The following is an 18,191-nucleotide window of genomic DNA, read 5'->3' as shown; positions in this document are numbered from 1 at the left end:
GCCGCTAATATTAAACGACACGACAAAGAGTGCGTTCGAGAGAGACAGAAAATCAGTCTGAGCGTGACGTCGGGCGCTGCGTAGCCACTGCAAATTGATTTGTTCCTATTGGCTATAAAAATGATCTGATCTGATCCAGATTCAGCAATCTGATAGATATGGTCATTATCTATGATTCTGCGTTTTTAGTTTTCTCAAATGTGCAATATTGTGGATGCAACAGATTTTCGTCCTTTGTGTGGGCGGAAGGGGGTGGTGCGAAATTTTGAGATACACGTTTTATAGTAAGATCTAACAGGAGTGCGGATACCAAATTTGGTTACTCTAGCCTTAATAGTCTATGAGATTTTTGAATATCCCCAGATTTTCGTCCTTTGCGGGGGCGGAAGGGGGTGTGGCGAAATTTTGAAACAAACTCGTCTCGGTCCGATATATTAGGAGTGTGTATACCAAATGTGGTTGCTCTAGCTTTTGTAGTCTCTGAGATCTAGGCGCTAATGTTTTACTCTAAGCAAAGCCGCCTATGCTACGTGTGTGTTAGAGAGAGACAGGGCGAGAAAAAATGAAATTGTTTTCTTGATGCTGGCTATAATAATAATACGATCCAATTCAGATTCCGCAGTCTTAAGGATATGGTCATTCTCTACAACTCTACGTTTTTGGTTTTCTCATATCTTTAAAATTGTGAATGCCACAGACTTTCGTCCTTTGTGGGGGCGGAAGTGGGCGGGGCGAAGTTTTGAAATATTTTTGTAGCAGTGACATATTACAGAAGTCTGGATCCAAAACATCGTTGCTCTAGCTCTTATAGTATTTGAGCACTAGGCGCTGAAGGGGACGGACAGACGGACAGACGGACGGACGGACAGACAGACAGGGCTCAATCGACTCGGCTATTGATGCTGATCAAGAATATATATACTTTATGGGGTCGGAAACGATTCCTTCTGGACGTTACACACATCCACTTTTACCACAAATCTAATATACCCCAATACTCATTTTGAGTATCGGGTATAATTATGCGGCTACAGAAACAGCAACAGCAATCGAAATTAATTATAACTCAAACAAGCATTACAATATTCCGTAGCTGGCGCCAGCCAGTCAAAGATCATTAACATTTTTATGATCCCCGACACCCGAACAAAGAGCCACCACACATAAGGCTGATATCTGTTGTTACCTGAACACCCGACAGCCGGCAGCCATAAGATACACAGATACAGATACAGACACGGGCAGAACGCACCCATAAATCGCAAAACTAATAATGTCCAAGTTGTCTTAACACCTCTTGATAGGCGGGGAATGACAGGGGCGGGCCGGAGGCTGCGCTGATGTTTCGCAGAATTCGTATGTCGGTGAAAGAACGAACCCATGGGCTAGCTTCGAGCGATTCGGGCAGAGATATCTATACCTCTATCTCTGTGGACATCATCTCATGTTCTGAGTACAGACTGGTGTCGTAAAACCCAAAACGAAATGATTTATTGACCAAATTTCACTCAAGGGCGGCAAGTGCAAAGTCTCTAGGTCAGATCAGAGCCGCGGCAACAGTTGTGGCACGCACACAGACACAGCACAGCCTGCCACGGATTCTAAATTTAATCGGAACAAACAACAAAGTTGTATTTGTAGGTACAAAGTGGTACTCGTGCAACAAATCACCTGCTCAATATCCAAACAATTATATTTTGACTCGCTTGCTGTTATTTTTAATCTAACCGGCTTGATTGTGATCTTTCATTTCTCATTTCCCCCCCGAAAACAATATATTTCCTCCAGAGCAAGTGCAACCACAACAGCAACAGCAAAAGCAACAAACGGATAGAGCAACAACGGATTAGCAGGAATCGCCGCGGAGAAACAACAACCACACCCCTCAAGGAAGACCATTGGAGAGTGGAAAACTAATAGAGATTTCTGAAGAACTCGACCGAATTGTGAAAATGTGTTGCAAATCAAGCGGCAAGTGGAAACCTTGTGGCCCGTCTGCATCTCCATCTCCCAATAGACAGCAGCAGCAGCTGCCGCCAGAATCAGCATCCAAATTGAGTCGGCAAACACATTGGAGAACATTCCGCGTTCCTATTCTAGTACTGATCCTGCTCTCGATGCTCCTCCAACTGCAGACGGCTGCCGCCGGAGTCGGGGATAGTCTCCATGGTGAGTGCTCTCATGATCGTGGCGATCGATCGATTTAATGTATTGTAAATACTCGTACTCGTTCTTGTAATCGTACGCGAACGCGTTGTGTGTGTGTAAGATATCACTTAAGAATGATTACTTGATGGCCTGATGGGAGCGTGAAGCGATCATTTGATATTTACGCACTATTTTCTTATTTAATGGGAACTGTCTTATCTGTGGGAACTGGATTCAATTTAAGCCCTCTATAAAGCCGCTTCCATATAGGACATTTGGATTTCTCTATTAATGATCCTTGTTGCGATGCACGTGAAGACATGAATCGAGGCCCAAAACTAGTTTTGTCGTTGGCAATCTTCTGGCCATAAGCTCCATTTCAAATCTGATCGTAAAACTCCGAGACTGAAATTGAAGCTGAAACCGAAACCTCATCCACCTCGAGAGAGCTCAGCACATTCTTCCCGAACTTAAAAATATTATTAAAATATTTCCAAGAGTTCCTCCTCAGCAGTCCCTCTCTCCAGACTTAGTTATGTGTTATGGCTATGATTCATGGATTTTAACTGCTTTTAGCTGTTTTTTACGAGCTTATAACAGCTTTGGCTGCCAGCAAGCAGCTGGCACCTGGAACGATTATTTTCGCTGATCGCATCGGCTTAGTTACTCCGATCACTTTCCAGGGAACTTCAAGCAATTGTGTCACTGAGTCATCATTAGCATTGTGACATTGTGATCGACTTTGGAGGGTTGTACCTTCGCTTGGTGCTGCCCTTAATCGGCTGTACTTTGTCTCTGAAAATAGTTGTTGGTCTAACTGATCTCTCTCTCGTTCTCGATCTCCTGTTGTTAGGCGCACGCTCCCCTGAACACGTGCCGCCTCCACTCCCCACGGTCTCTTCCCGTTGTGGCTGGCGCCTAATCTGCGAACTGTGATTAATTAGCGAACGGCGCCACCGACGCCAGCCGCTGAGGGGGAGGTGGAGGGGAGGGTTTTGCGGGAGCAGCTACCGCTCTCCTCTCGGCTTCTAAAATATTTTTGAGTGGACTTTTTTTATGGGGTTTCGAGCGTGTTAAATGAAATAAAAAATCGCATAAATTAGATATATTGCAGTGCCGATAGATCGGGTTACTTGAGCCAAGTTCATTAACTGTTCTGTCCCCCAGCGACGGAACGGAACGATAACGATGAAGAGACGAGAAGAGAAAGGAATATAGAAAGTCCGCGGCGGCAAACGAGAAATTGTTCTGGTTGTTGAGGAGAAATATTCCACTTGATTTGTTTATGAAAGGGTGAGGGTTTAGGGATGATGTGTGCGGTAAGGGATCCAAACAGCAGGACACAATCGTATAGCAGGAAAGAGAAGAAATACATGGCAATCCACAGGTCCATAATCAAAGGTTTTCCTTTCCCTCGACACAGAACCCCAAACAAACAAGGGAACAAATTATATAGATTGTACAATGGCAAGGGGGAAGCGGGGGATCACGCAGTGGATAAGTCCTAAAGCCGCCCACTAAGCGCAGCAGCAGATGAAAAACGAGGGGGAACGTTGTGAGTTGCTGCGGACACCGCAACTCTACTGTTATACCCGATACTAAGTCAGTATGGCTCTCCTCCGGCAGACGCTGCTAATATTAAACGACACGACAAAGAGTGCGTGCGCGAGAGACAGAAAATCAGTCTGAGCGTGACGTCGGGCGCTGCGTAGCCAGTGCAAATTGATTTGTTCCTTTTGGGTATAAAAATGATCCGATCTGATCCAGATTCAGCAGTCTGATAGATATGGTCATTATCTATGATTCTCCGTTTTTAGTTTTCTCGAATCTGCAATATTGTGGATGCAACAGATTTTCGTCCTTTGTGGGGGCGGAAGAGGGTGGGGCGAAATTCTGAGATATACGTTTTATAGTGAGATCTAACAGAAGTGCGGATACCAAATTTGGTTACTCTAGCTTTAATAGTCTCTGAGATTTGTGGATGCCCCAGATTTTCGTCCTTTGCGGGGGCGGAAGGGGGTGTGGCGAAATTTGGACACGAAACGGTCAAGGTCCGATATCACAGGAGTGTGGATACCAAATTTGGTTGGTCTGGCTCTTATAGGTTCTGAGATCCTTGAACTCATATTTTGCAATTGGCAAAGCCGACCATGAAACCTGTGTGTTAGAGAGAGACAGAGCGAGAATGAATGAAATTGTTTTCTTGATTCTGGCTATAATAATTATACGATCTGGTTCAGATTTTGCACTGTAGAAGATATAGTCATCTTCTACGATTCTGCGTTTTTAGTTTTCTCGTATCGTCGAAATTGTGGATGCCACAGATTTTCACCCTTTGTGGGGGCGGAAGTGGGCGGGGCAAAGTTTTGAAATATTCTTGTAGCAGTGACATATCCCAGAAGTCTGGATCCAAAACATCTTTGCTCTAGCTCTTATAGTCTTTGAGCACTAGGCGCTGAAGGGGACGGACAGACGGACAGACTGACGGACGGACAGACGGACAGACGGACGGACGGACAGACGGACAGACAGACATGGCTCAATCGACTCGGCTTTTGATGCTGATAAAGAATATATATACTTTATGGGGTCGGAAACGATTCCTTCTGGACGTTACACACATCCACTTTTACCACAAATCTAACATACCCCAATACTCATTTTGAGTATCGGGCATAAAAAGGTTGCGCTCGCCCTCAAGCCCTCTCCCTCCCTCAGTTGTAGCGCCGGCGTCTTCATTTATCACTGCACACAAAAGAGAGAAAGGGAAGGAGAGTGGCTGCTTGCATTTCTGTGTGTGTGCCTTTATCAGCACATTGCAGGTGGTCTCTCCGCCTCCTCCTTCACCAAAACAAAAAGAACAAGAGTTCGGTCTGGGGCTCGGGTCACCTCGTCTCCCTCTCTCACTCTCTGTGGTTTCCGTTTGCCTCTTTCACTGCTGCTCTGTTGTTGTTCTGGAACATGTATCGACATGCACTGCTTGGTCAAGGTGCATTCATACAAAGGTGAGGCATCAATCCAGAGGACTCTCAGTAGTCGTAAGCAAACAGACAAAGACAATACTAAGAACGATTCGACTTCCCCACCCTGTATAAGTGGACCATTTGACTTGGCGCCGGCGGCAGATCAGCAGGTAGCGGCACAGGCAGAGGAAGCCCCAAAAGGTAAAACAAACAAAGAAGCATGCATTCACTCTCACACAGCTCCGATACTCCGATAAGTGCCCTAATCTCTTTGACCTGCACGCTGATGGTGGATAGGAGAAGGGGTTCATTCTTCATTTTGGGTCACGTGCTCGGATACCATCTCTCCGTCAGTGGGCGATTTCCGGCGATTCTCGTTGCGTGTTTGTGCATGAATGAATAATCTGTGTGTGTTTGCCGAGTATTATTACGTCAAGAGGCAGGAAATGGTGGAGACGGGCGATTTACGATCCCCCGATAAGCCCAACTCTCACTATCTTAATCACTAATAAAAAATGTATTTCCCATTTCAGGCGATCTTCTGTCCTGCTCGGTCGAGGGAGAGGAGGTTCTGACGGGTATCCAGAATTCCAAGTGCTTTAAGTGCATCTGCCAGGTAAGTTTCGGATGTAGTACCAGTTCCAGAGCGTCCCTTCGTATCCCCAGCCCAAATCTGGGCGGCTCCTGGGATCCTTGCCAAGACTTGGACTAGGACTTGTCCTTTGGCCTCGATAAAAAGTCACTTAAAGTGGAATGAAGTGAAATAACATAACATGGCCAGCACGGCCTCAGTCTTGAAATAAATCTCATGTACTGTCCTGTCCTGTTCTGCCCTGTCTGGCTCTCTGCATGAGGTGACGCCAGTGTCCAGCCAGCAGGACATCCACACGCAGACACATTTCATTGAAATAGAATCCTTAGCTGCCTGACAAAATGAAAATTCAGAAAATATTTTAAATGTCTGTGTACATGGGACTGTCCGTTTGTCCACCAGAGGAGAGGAGACAGACACACCATACATATGTATGTGTGTATGCCAGCTGTCTTTTTATGGAGGGGCCGGCTGAAGTTATTTCTCGAAGAAGTTGTAGATCTGGCCGGAACCGGAAAAAGATGTTTGACTCGGTTTGCATTTGTTTGGCTTCACCTTCTTCTTCTCTCTGGCTCACTCTCGCTCTACGGATCTTCCCCTCTCTCTCTATCTCCTTCGCTCTCGCCTTTGAGTTTTTATGATCCAACGGGTTTCGACGCTACATGACAATCGTTAACCACAGCGTAGGACGGGTATGGATGGTATGGGTAGAGCTAGTGGTAGTATGGCTTAGCGATCGTTTGACAAACACTTGGAGCCGGTACCGACGGGCTTCGATCCCGGGTCTCCTCCACTCTTCCAGCCCCGCTTCCGTTCCCGGCTTGAGCTTCGTGTCGTCATTAAGCAAGCGCGTGCTCATTTGGGGGAGCGGGGAGGTAGGCCTTGTCAGGGTTGCCAGATAGCTGTGGGTCTGCCTGCCGCTAATTTAACGCTAAGCGCTGCTAAACGCCGCTGCTCCAATTTGACCGACAGACGCCGTCGCCGCTGCCGCTGCCGTCGAAGCTGGCGCCGATCATTCCGATCGATCCCATCCGATCGGGAGCTGCTCCGCTTCGCTTCGCCCGACGGACCCACCGATCGATTGATCGTCGAAGCTCTTTCGCTCCGGGCTAAGCTTCGTGGTGATTATTATTTCCACTGTCGCTGCCGTCGTCGTCGTCAAGTGGGCGTAAGCGAAATTAAAAAGCAGCAGAAAACACAACACAAACACAATAACTGTTACGACTGGCGTTTATTGTCTAAAATATATTAGTATACAAACCTACATATGTACAGTGCCTTTTTACATTTTGCAAACAATTAATAGACATACTGTATGTATTCTCATTGAATATATACATAGATAATCGAATATGGAAAGCTTTTCCCGTCAAGGACAATCAAAGAAATTGTCTCTCAGACAGGCTCTGACTCCCGCGTCAAGAAATTTTCGGTTTTATTCGTTTATTATGCGGAATCCGCTGAATTGCTTTCCAAATGGTTTATGATTTTAACAGTTTCCTCACCCCACCCACTACCTCCCACTGCCGCCCACTCAGGATGATTTTCTCTCGAGAACTGTTCACGATAGATATTTTCGTGAATGCCGCATGACTCTTGATTAATATTAATGAAGGATTTATGATCAGGAAATGGAAATCATCGGAGGATGATGCTACGGAGAAAGATTGTATTAGTAGATTGTGACTATCAATATATTGCATTCCGCATGAGGCAGCAGGAAGCAGGCAGCAGAGCGGGCATTCTATTCTTGATTTGTGCAAGTATTTCAATTATTTCGTTTTAGTTTAAGCCATGTATATGGAATACAATGTAGAATAGTAGAGCAAGTGAAAACCAGATCTGGCCAAATATTCAGGTCTGCAACTCCTTTCTTGCATATTCCATTTGAATTCTATTCGATTCCGAGTTCAATTCCACATCCAATTCGAGCCATAGCCCCACAAGTGACAATATACACATGACCATAAAACCACAAGACTGTCATTACCATATTCACTCCGTGTCTAAAGAGACTGAGACTCTAACCTGGCCAAGTTTGCCGGCCAAACGTTTGCCGTTTGCGCCAAGAAGGAGATGGAGAGCGAGAGGGGCATCAACAGAAACAGAGACGACGCAGAAGGAGAGGAAGACGAGGACGGTGTTAAAACTGATCATGTTTTGTCCAAGATGTCGCATGAGGAACAAATGCTTTTTCAATTTTCTCTTTTACGCTACCTTCGCCTCCGAAGTGCTACTCGGCTTCGTCAATGCCTCGGTCAGCACGAGCTCGAGCCAACCCAGACATATGCTTGTAGTTGTGTATATGTGTGTATGTCCTAGGTCGGCACGGCCATAAACCGGTTTCGCCCGCAGCATATACGGCTTTTAGCTTCACACACAAGCGCACTGAAAGCATGTCAGTGTCTGCGTGCCGAAACCGTAGGGCAGCGTGGTCGCTGATGTCTTTGGCGCGGCACAGTGGGGACTCAGCCGAAATAGTCAAAAAATTGTATGAGTGCTTTAGATAAATTTAATGTACGCATCTAATAGAGAATTTGTCAATCGAATTTTCAAGATAGTTTTAGTTTAGGAGATATAAGCACTCAAAGTTTAACATTTTTTCAGTGTGCAAATATTTATTGACCAACTAACTAATTTAGCAAGCTGAGACGGCCAAAGGTCACACTGTGCCGCTCCAAAGACATCGGCGATCCGCGACCATCGCTTCGACGGTGAAGGCATTGCCGAACAGACGAAACCGATGGGCAGCGGGGTCGCGGTAGAGACGAAGTACAGGCGAAAAGGGAGTTGAAACCCCGCGCGCTCCCTCGTGCCTTTTGGGTCCTAATGTTAGGACCCGCCATAGAACAGCTTTTTGGTCGCTCGTTAGAGACCGTTTGCAAAAGGGGTTCTGCCACTGTGGCACAGATAGATACACACACACACGATGCCGCTGGGCAACAACCATTCTACTTAGCCATCGCTTGGGTTGCCATCGTGGCGCCTCTCTCGCGGACCGGAGCTGGGCACAAATGTGCTTTAACTTTCATGTTGGCTGAACATTTTTCCATACCGGTTCCAGATTAGAAAGAAAGAATTCCAAAGCATAAACAGCTGGATGGAGATGGTGATAGGAGAGGGGTAATGGCTAATGGGGAATACGAAGGGGAAGAGGGTACTCTGTGGACAATTCCATGTCGTTGCCAGATTTCGAGAACTTTTGAGCTTTGATCCGAGAGACAGAAAGCGATTAAGGTGATATTCAATTCCATTTTATGGCTGCCACAAAACAGAGAGAATGCCATACTAAAGTGGCATTAAAATTCCAACTAGCAACTGCCATTAAATCTAATACGATGATAAACATCTCCCCTCCGCTCAGACACCCATCGAATTTTCATTTTCATAACAATTGCAAATGTTGCTCGTTGTAGTTTCCCCCCCTATCCAAATTGAGATCCAATCTGGTTTCGTTGCACTAAATTATTCACACAGATTCACAAACACAGACACACATTGTTCGGAGCAACTGCATACAAATTAGTGAAATATTTTGCCTGTTTTTGGTCGACATCTATCTAGATTTATAGATACATTTACAATTAGCGGCGGCCCCAGCAGCCGCAGCCGCAGCTTCAGCTCCGACTCGACTCGGGCCCGGACTGGGTCTGGCTTTAACCTGTCACAGTTACAGCCACCAGTCGGAGACACCAGCTGCGCACAAGGGTTAAAGGCAATTGCATAAGCCTGGCAAGTTGCAACAATTTGACTTATGATCGACATCAATTCCAATGGGCCGCGTTGCAGCTGTCAGCATGTCGTTAACGAGCAGCAGCAAAAACTCCAGATACATAGATACACCTATGCACCAATAGATACGAGTGCTCTCGTGGCTATAGGCCATACGATTCGACAAGCCAAATGGTGTGACCAAAGGTGGTGGGCAGGGGATTGGGATTGGGAATCAGCTAACGAGTGGGGCAGCTTTAGGGATAAATTACCGGAGCATAAATCCTCCGAATCCGCGAGAAACACTCTGCATAATCCCAGTAGCACCCCGTTTCCCCAATCCGAGACAAAGTCAAGGCAATCGACACGCCCCTGTCTGGATTTGCTAGCGTAATTTACAGCGGAGGCTGACTGGCTGGCTCTGGCTCCCCGAAGGTCAGAGTGCACAGCTTCATTGAGCAATTGCAAATGGCAGGCAGCTGTTGGGGTATAAATCAGTCCAGAGAGAGGGTTCGAGATGCAAATCATACGCTTAGCGACTCTGAAAGTCATCTCTTACTCGTGGAAATTGCGCACACGTCACATGGGATCGTCCTCCCTAGTTCTAGAGCCACCACATTAATTGCGTGTCTCCACATTTGTCTCCACAGAACGGCTTTGTGAACTGCGCCAAGAGCTGTCCGGCCATCGACGATTGCTACTTGCTGGAGTCCAAGCTGGTAAAGGTAAGTGTAAAGGTAAGTCGCCGCAGAGAGAAGAGGCTACTGAAGGGAGTCTTTGATCGGAGATTCCTTTGCTCAATAGGTTGCATCTTTCGTGGGCTGCCTTATGAGAGTGGCGCCGAGTGGAGCGACCCGGAGGATCCCTGCGAAACGTACAAGTGCATCGCCAGTGTTGTCACCGAGACAATACAGAAGTGTTATTCACAGTGCGACGACAACCAGCTACAGGCACCGCGCCCTGGCGAGTGCTGTCCTTCCTGTCAGGGTAAGTTCTTACCTAACATCACACATGAAATCACTCCGATCCGATTCGAGCCGAGCGATTCCAGTCCCCAGTCTGAGTGTCAGAGCGTCAACATCACTCACTAAAATTAGCTGCAGCTTCAGACTAATGCCTCATAATCGCCAGACAATAGAGAGCCGGAGAGCGACAGATGGTCCACAACAATGTGTCCACAAAGCGATACTCTGCCAGAGGGTTCTACGGGTGGATGCTGAAAGATGATCATCAGAGGGTGAGATAGATAGGAGATCGTTGCCCAATACTTATTGGAGGATCACTTTCAGTTCCTGTCGATATAATGCGCGATCATTCAGCTTCCCCTTTGGAAACACCTCACAGATTGAGTCCAAGCATGCTTGACATTCGATATACAATCAGATTAAAGATCATTGAGACTTCTTTATGACTCTATTATCAAATGATTTATTCATGGGGCATTCCGATATTAGACTCGAACCGTCTTCCGATCTGTTTGGATCCGTTCTGCCCCTCTGTTATTGTTGGCTCTGACCGATCTGCTGGTTTATGGGCTTTAAATTGTCTATTAAGGTGACACTGTCGCCCGGATCGCATTCGATCGCCGATTCGCCTTGTGGAAAATTTCTTGGCTTGCTGCCAAAGATCGGAAAGCGATCTTAATCATATGCGACAAAATAGGCAGATGTCTAATTACTGATGTCTGACGGGATTCGATGTGCTTAACTCTTTGGCAGGTTGCAAGATCAACGGACAGACGGTGGCCGAGGGCCAAGAGGTCGTCGCCTCGATCGACGACCGCTTCTTGGTCTTCCATTGCGGCGACAACCAGTTGACCTGCGCCAAAAAGACCTGCCCCATTCTGCAGTGCCCCAAGACGAAGCAGAAGCAGCACCCGAACGAGTGCTGCCCCCGCTGCACGGAGCAGCGGGTCTTCATACCAGTGACAGGTGAGAAGAGTCCCAGCCCCTCCCAGCCCACCCACCAGCCACCCTAATGCACCCTGTTCCATGTCTCTCCACTCTCTTCGTTCTCCAGGAAAGTGCATCTTTAACAACAAACTCCACTATGACAAAACGCAGTTCATGCCGGACCGATGCACCAACTGCACCTGTCTGAACGGCACATCCATCTGCCAGCGGGCCACGTGCCCCATCCTGCAGTGCGCGCCAGAGTTCCAGGAGGACGACGGCTGCTGTCCACGCTGTGCGGTGGCCGAGTTGCGGAGCGAGTGCAGCCTGGAGGGGATCATCTACAAGAACAACGAGACGTGGAACATGGGCCCCTGCCGGAGCTGTCGCTGCAACGGAGGCACGATCCGCTGCTCGGAGATGCGCTGTCCGGAGGTCAAATGCCGGGCCAACGAGGAGCTAAAGCTGCCGCCGGGCGAGTGCTGCCCCAGGTGCGTGGAGACTGCGGGCACCTGCACCGTGTTCGGGGACCCGCACTTCAAGACCTTCGACGGAAAGTTTTTTAGCTTCCAGGGCAGCTGTAAATACCAGCTGGCTGCTGACTGCCACGGGCACAGCTTCCACATCCGGCTGACGAACGGCGGGCGTGGCACGAAGCGCTCTAGCTGGGCCAAGACAGTGACCGTCAAGCTGCACAACCTGCGCATCAATCTCGGCCAGAAGCTGCGCGTCAAGGTGAACGGGACGCGGGTGATGCTACCCTACGCGGGCCGAGCCGGCGACCAGAACGTGACCATCGGTCGGCTGGCCGAGGACGGGGCTGTCCTGCTGCGCTCAGAGATGGGCCTTGATATAGAGTGGGACGGAAGCGGTTTCCTCCAGGTCTCGGTGCCTGCCCACTTCAAGCACCGGATGTGCGGCCTGTGCGGCAACTTCAATGGCAGCGGGCGCGACGATCTCACAGGACGCGACGGGCGCCCGCACGGCGACGACGAGGTCTGGTACTTTGCCAACTCCTGGAAGGTGGGGGGCCCCAAGTCCTGCTCCCGCCAGCGCGAGAACATCGCCGCCCTGCCCACGTGCAACAAGCGCCGGTCGAGCTTCTACTGCCAGCCGCTGCGCATCTCGGAAGTATTCGGACACTGTGATAGTAGGCTTAATCCCATCAACTATATCGACTCCTGCCGCATGGACGTCTGCGAGTGCCCGTCGGGCAGCTGCCACTGCGACAGTTTCGCGGCCTACGCTCACGAGTGCCGCCGCCTCGGTGTCCAGCTGCCTGATTGGCGGAGCTCCACCAACTGTCCCGCCGGCTGGAGACGGAATGCCACACTCGCGAACTTCCTGGACAACGAGTACTACGGGGATAGCTTGAGGCGCTTTCCCGGTCCAGGCTCTCTCAAGGGGCGGCGCCGAAAGCAACAGCAGCAGCACCTGCAGCATCTGCAGCAGAGGAGCAGGCAGAATCAGAATCAGCAGAAACAACATCAGCTCCAGAAGCAGAATCAGAATCAGCTCCTGGACAATGAGTTCATCAAGAAGCATGTCCCCAGCAGCCTGTTGCAGCAGCGTGCGCCAGATCGTACGCCACCGCCACTCCACTGATTTGTGGACTGAGAAAGAGAAAACCCCCCTCTGCCATAAGTTACTACACGTACACACACACGTACACTCTCTCACACTCGCACGCACATTCTCTCAAAGCGAGTTCAGCTTTTCGTAGCATACTTTTGGCGGAAGCCGAAAAGAGTTTAGAGAGAGAGAGTAGTTGAATCCGCTCCCATGACAGACAGACACGACAGACGCGACAGACAGGCAGCAGTATTACGCTGAAGCATTACGTACAGTACCTTGGAACAGGCAGATAGAGACATATATATATATATATATATAAAGATATAATGCACTATACATCAATGAAACTCATCCTCCAACTGTCGCCATTTCGCATAGATAGACTAAGTTTTATTTATTTTAGCTTTAGTAAAGGAATTTTCTTGATTATATCAAACGGCTCTATACAATACCTACTATATATGGATATATCCTGTATTGGAAGTACTATTATGATGATGATGATGATGTTTGTTGTGTGCGTGTGCCAGATTTTTTGTATTTGTATTCCTGTATGTGTGGATTACGTTACTCTAATTAACAGATGGAACTCTTGCTAAAACTCTTCAAAGGTCCTCTAGTTAGCGTCTAAGGAAACTAAGAGGTAGACCTAAGCCTAGCTAAAGTTTGCTTAAAATTTAAGACCTACGCCTAAGTCCCCCAGACAACAACACCTAGAACATCTACTACTAACACTACTACAATGCTACTATTCGAATGAGAATGGCACAAACAGTATTTTTGCTTAGTTGAAACTTTAAACTTGAACGAAGCCTAGAGCCCAGAGAGATCCGTTCAGACCAAATCCATCTCCAGTCTCTTACTTACTCTCCTACTCTTCAACTAAATACTTAACCATCTCAAAGAAGAACTTTCCAATTTCCAATTACTAATTCCGCATATGACCTTATCTTATAACCTTTTTACCCCACAAAACTGTGTTAATATTTATAAATCCCTACCTAAATATGAACTTACTTCTCCAACTACTCGTATTTAACCGTAAACGTAACCGTTAGAGTAATCCGAAAGGAACTCCGTAGGAACACGAAAGGAGACGCTCTTTGCCATTTTTTTTTAATTATATGGATTAATCAAGTTTAACTTTAATTAGTAATTTACTTAACTATAAAGATGCAAGATACTTCTTGAAATATGCCATAGTATGGCTGGATCTGTAAATTTTCTAGCAGAAATATCCTACAGAGAAGAAAAGAACAAAGGACACCCCAATGCAACAATTGCAAATGGATAAAAGAAATTAAAATATACGAAAAACAAATCTAACGAGACATGTGTTCATATTCGGGGATATAGCAAAGTGCTATGGAATCGGTTTCGCAGGCACGAACTCCCGCCACAGTCGCAGACTCAATCGCACTCTCAGTCTCAAATCCAACTCCATTTCCCGTTCAGACTGAACAAAGAATTGGAGACGCTGCGTCTGGGGAGTCACGGAAGAAAGTTAAGTGAGCCAAGCACTCCCAGCAGTCCAACGCAGTTGCCAAGGGCCAGCACTCCAGCATCCAGCACTCCGACCTCTCACGAGAGGCAGAAACAGAGTCCACTCAATCAGAGCCAGAGTCTGGCTGGCATTACGAGGCACTGGTAATGGCCATAGGCACTGGCAATGCCAATTTATGCATGTTTGCTTAGCAATAATTGTCAGAGTTGTCTAGGGTTGGGTGACCAATTCCAGTCCCAATCCCAATACCCGCCGGAGATGCGATGGCAGAACGGAGTGCACAAGTTTGTCTGTAATTTGAACATGTCACAAGCAGCGGCTTGTTGATTTCTTGGAAAGAGCCACATCGCACACACTCAAAGAGCTCGTAAATTCAACGATCCGATCGAAAGCGATTTAGAAGGAAAACACAATCTGGCCACTGGCCATTTCTCATTGCTCATTGAGGAAAACCACAGGCAGTGGCAGAGCCACGCAACAGGCACGTGTAGGGAATAAGCAACAAGTCGATTCCCATTCCCATTCCAATTGCAACCTGATTGATGCCCGTCGCTGCTCGTTGTTCAGCAGAAACGATCTCGATCTGGTCTTGGGTATGCCTCTGGCTGTGGTTGTGGCTCTGCGACTGCAACTGCGACTAGCCTCTGGTGACATCTGCCTGATGTAATGCCTTTGAATGCTTCCGCGTGTCGATCGCCTGGAGATGCCGGCCGACGCGTGCTCTGTCCTTATCAGGCGCTACCCTGTCCATATCGGTGCAGATGCCATATCCATTCCATTGGGGAGATCTGGGGAGCCAGCGACTGGTGTGGCGCCACGGCGTGAGCCAAATTTGGTGAAGGCCTTTGGTGAAATGTTTGTCGGACAAGTGGCATTTACTGCATTCCCCATGGGGCGGCATTAGACCAGAGATGGGCACATAAGTGACGGGGCACTCAGCCTCCTCTCATCCGCTCATAATTCATAGACATTTCGCCCTTAACCACTTAAAATCCCCAATTTATCAATCCGTGGTCCAGCAACGCTGTAGGACTCTTAAAGATGTCCAGCTGTCCAGATAAGCCTCCACCAAGGACAAGCCGCGAACATCGATGTCCTCCGCCATGCATCATCCGCCAGATGATGAGGATGAGGATAGGATGGAATGTAATGGGAGCGCTCCCAAGTGTGCATAAGCGAGTGGAATCGCATGAATCATCCGGAGTGGGCGTGGGAGCATCCATTGTCATCGTCTTGGCCATTAGCGCATACAGACATACGTCAGCGGCATCCACTTCCACTGGCATTGACACCCACGTAAGCCGGTCGAAGGGCTGCACTTTCCCATTGCCTCAAGGATTTGAAGGAGGTTGGAATGCCGAAAATCCGCGACTCAGAGTTCTGCCCACGCCTGGTTACCAAATGGGGATGTTGACAGAACTGGACAAATGTGGCATTATTTATGCTATTGATCCGCCGGAAACACGAGTGATTGTGAGAAAGAGGGAGACGGAGAGGGAGAGGAGTGCATAGAATCGAAATAAATTGTAGCATACTCTTCGGCGCGGGCCTTAAAGCAGAAGCAACGGGGTGACAATTCCGAGTGACTCTTTCTCCGCCCACCAAGTAACAACTGATGAAGGTGATGCAGAAAGCATACGGAAATTAAATCTATATTTGGACCGTTCGGACAGTCGTTCAATCTATATGAAGATACATACATACATATGTTCCAATCGGTGCTAACAAATACAGTGGACACTCTCACTTCTTATGTTCTTCCTTAACAACAGCGTCCATCAAATTCCTCCCTTAAATTGAAATTTGAATACCATTCTGACATATTCAGCCAGGCTCCGTTTTTCACATTCACAAAAGTTTTTTGAATGTGTTTTTTTTTTTCTTTTCAATACACATAAATTGGGGCTCCCGTTTTCACATTTCGCAAGATTTATTCGTTTTCAAAACGAAAACATTTTCGTTGATGAAATGAAAAGTAAACGCCATTTTATACAACGATACGAACCTTAATTGCAAAAGGAAACAAATATATGACTTATTGATGCATTAACATAAACTTGACACCTATATCAGGGTAATTTAACTTTTGCTTTCTTTATAAATTATTTCATTTTAACCCAACCTCAAATTTCGCTCATAAAAAATTTGCCAGGGCAACAACAATTTTGTTTTGGTGCAAAAAGCAAAAATATGTGAAAACTGGAGAGCCTTAAAACGAAAACAAAACGTTTTAGCTGAAAACGTAATCCGCAAAAATAAATGAAAAACGGAGCCTGCCTGAATTTCTGACATTTTTCTCCAGCTGCGTTTCATTTGCCGACACCGTAGATTAAGGTGTCTTGCCCATAGTTAATTAACTGTGTAAATTGCTTATTACTTGACGACACCTCCCCCATAAAACCCTCCTCCACACAGCTGTCAATCAGTGTCAGTCATTAGATATACAAATATCTGCAGAGATTTGTGTTGCTTACACGAACACGAGACGAGACTGAGATGGCTAAATGAATTATTGAATTAATAAATAGATTCCCTCGTTCCCCATCTCCATCCATCTATGTATGTGATTCTTATGGGTTTTTGACTAATTTAATTGGCAATCAAGTATTCGGCGTTCGCTCTAATGGCGATGACTTGTGTCAACCCAGCCGCAGCCCCACTGAAGCACAATTAATTACCAAGATATTGGCCATTTGAATAGTAACTCTCTCTGTCCGAAGGACTTCCCATAGAACTCTCTCTCTATCGCATACAGAATCACTTGCTTTCGCACCTCGACAGACAGCGAGGCGTCGGCATTCGTTGGTTTTTGTTGGTATGCGAAAACTGGTTGGCATCCAGATCCAACGCATTCAGATGTACATTTGTATGTACATACAATTGGCGAGTCAATATTGGTTATTAATTATATTAAATTAACTTTGCTTGTTCCCCGATTCGATTATTGTACCTGTATTCACATAATTTATTTCATTTTCGCTAAAACGAAGATCCCATCGCAATCAGATGCAATTATGCAATTATGCAAACCCGTCAACTGATGCTGCTGCTTCTACTGCTACCAAATGACGGAAGTTGTTCGTGTGCAATCCGTATGGGGTATTAATTGCTCTTATCTAATCCCAAACACCATTGTAATTCCAATTCAGTGAATGGCGCAGTGATCGGCGATCAATGTTGCGGGTGATCTGTGACTTCGCACGTGGATTGGCGCAAGCCTTCCGCCCATCAATCTTGATCGCTCACTAATAACAGCAATTAGTGCCAAAAGAACCCACAGATATTGAAAAGGGAATACTAATTAGTCAAGCTTTTGGGGGAAGGTCGAAGTGTGGGATACCCTGCGCTCACATGCTACAACCCATCAAAGATCCATCAATTAGCAGCACCATAAGGTGTCTGTCTGACTTTCTTCTCGAATTTCTCCGTCATAAATCCACGAAGAGAAGCTTAAATCACGCGTCACTCTTAAGTGCCGCCTTTTTGGGCATAAGCGTTGTCGCAATTTGCATATTAAAGCCAATAAATTTTGTCTAATAGGTTCTAAGTTTTGCTGGCACTGGACAGATATGTGTGCCAATAAAAATCGGGTAATTAATTGCTCGCCTCCTGAAATGTATAGCCGCCGTTTCCCAAGAAATCCAAGGGACCTAAAAAAAGCTCGTGTATATATGGATCTTTTAACGATCGCATTAACTTCAAACGCGCACATTTTATGGTCTGTTCTGTCAACCGATCGATCCATCGATCGTCGGATCCCAGCTCGTGGCAGCAACGAACTTTGGGGCACTCTCTTCTCCCAACGC

At 46.9% G+C, this 18,191-nt stretch overlaps 2 protein-coding genes across 3 annotated transcripts; both read left to right on the top strand.

Moving 5' to 3' along the window:
• Positions 1–1,791: 1,791 nt before the first annotated feature.
• On the top strand, positions 1,792–11,231 carry LOC117193460. Of its 2 annotated transcripts, none has more exons than XM_033398218.1 (5): positions 1,792–2,169; positions 5,645–5,727; positions 10,065–10,151; positions 10,219–10,401; positions 11,133–11,231. In XM_033398218.1, the coding sequence occupies exons 1-5, from the start codon at positions 1,953–1,955 to the stop codon at positions 11,229–11,231; spliced, it is 669 nt and encodes a 222-aa protein (XP_033254109.1). In that variant the 5' UTR covers positions 1,792–1,952. The 2 variants fall into 2 exon arrangements, with proteins under 2 accessions (XP_033254109.1, XP_033254110.1); XM_033398219.1 differs by having other exon boundaries at positions 1,793–2,169; positions 10,065–10,139.
• Positions 11,227–14,074, top strand: LOC117193459 (kielin/chordin-like protein). The gene is made up of 2 exons (XM_033398217.1): positions 11,227–11,345; positions 11,434–14,074. The coding sequence occupies exon 2, from the start codon at positions 11,481–11,483 to the stop codon at positions 12,909–12,911; it is 1,431 nt and encodes a 476-aa protein (XP_033254108.1). The 5' UTR covers positions 11,227–11,345; positions 11,434–11,480; the 3' UTR covers positions 12,912–14,074.
• Positions 14,075–18,191: the final 4,117 nt, after the last annotated feature.

This window comes from Drosophila miranda, assembly GCF_003369915.1.
Source record: "Drosophila miranda strain MSH22 chromosome Y unlocalized genomic scaffold, D.miranda_PacBio2.1 Contig_Y2_pilon, whole genome shotgun sequence".
NCBI lineage: Eukaryota > Metazoa > Arthropoda > Insecta > Diptera > Drosophilidae > Drosophila > Drosophila miranda.
Note: the sequence above shows the minus strand (reverse complement) of the source record. Positions and strands in the feature narration are given on the sequence as shown.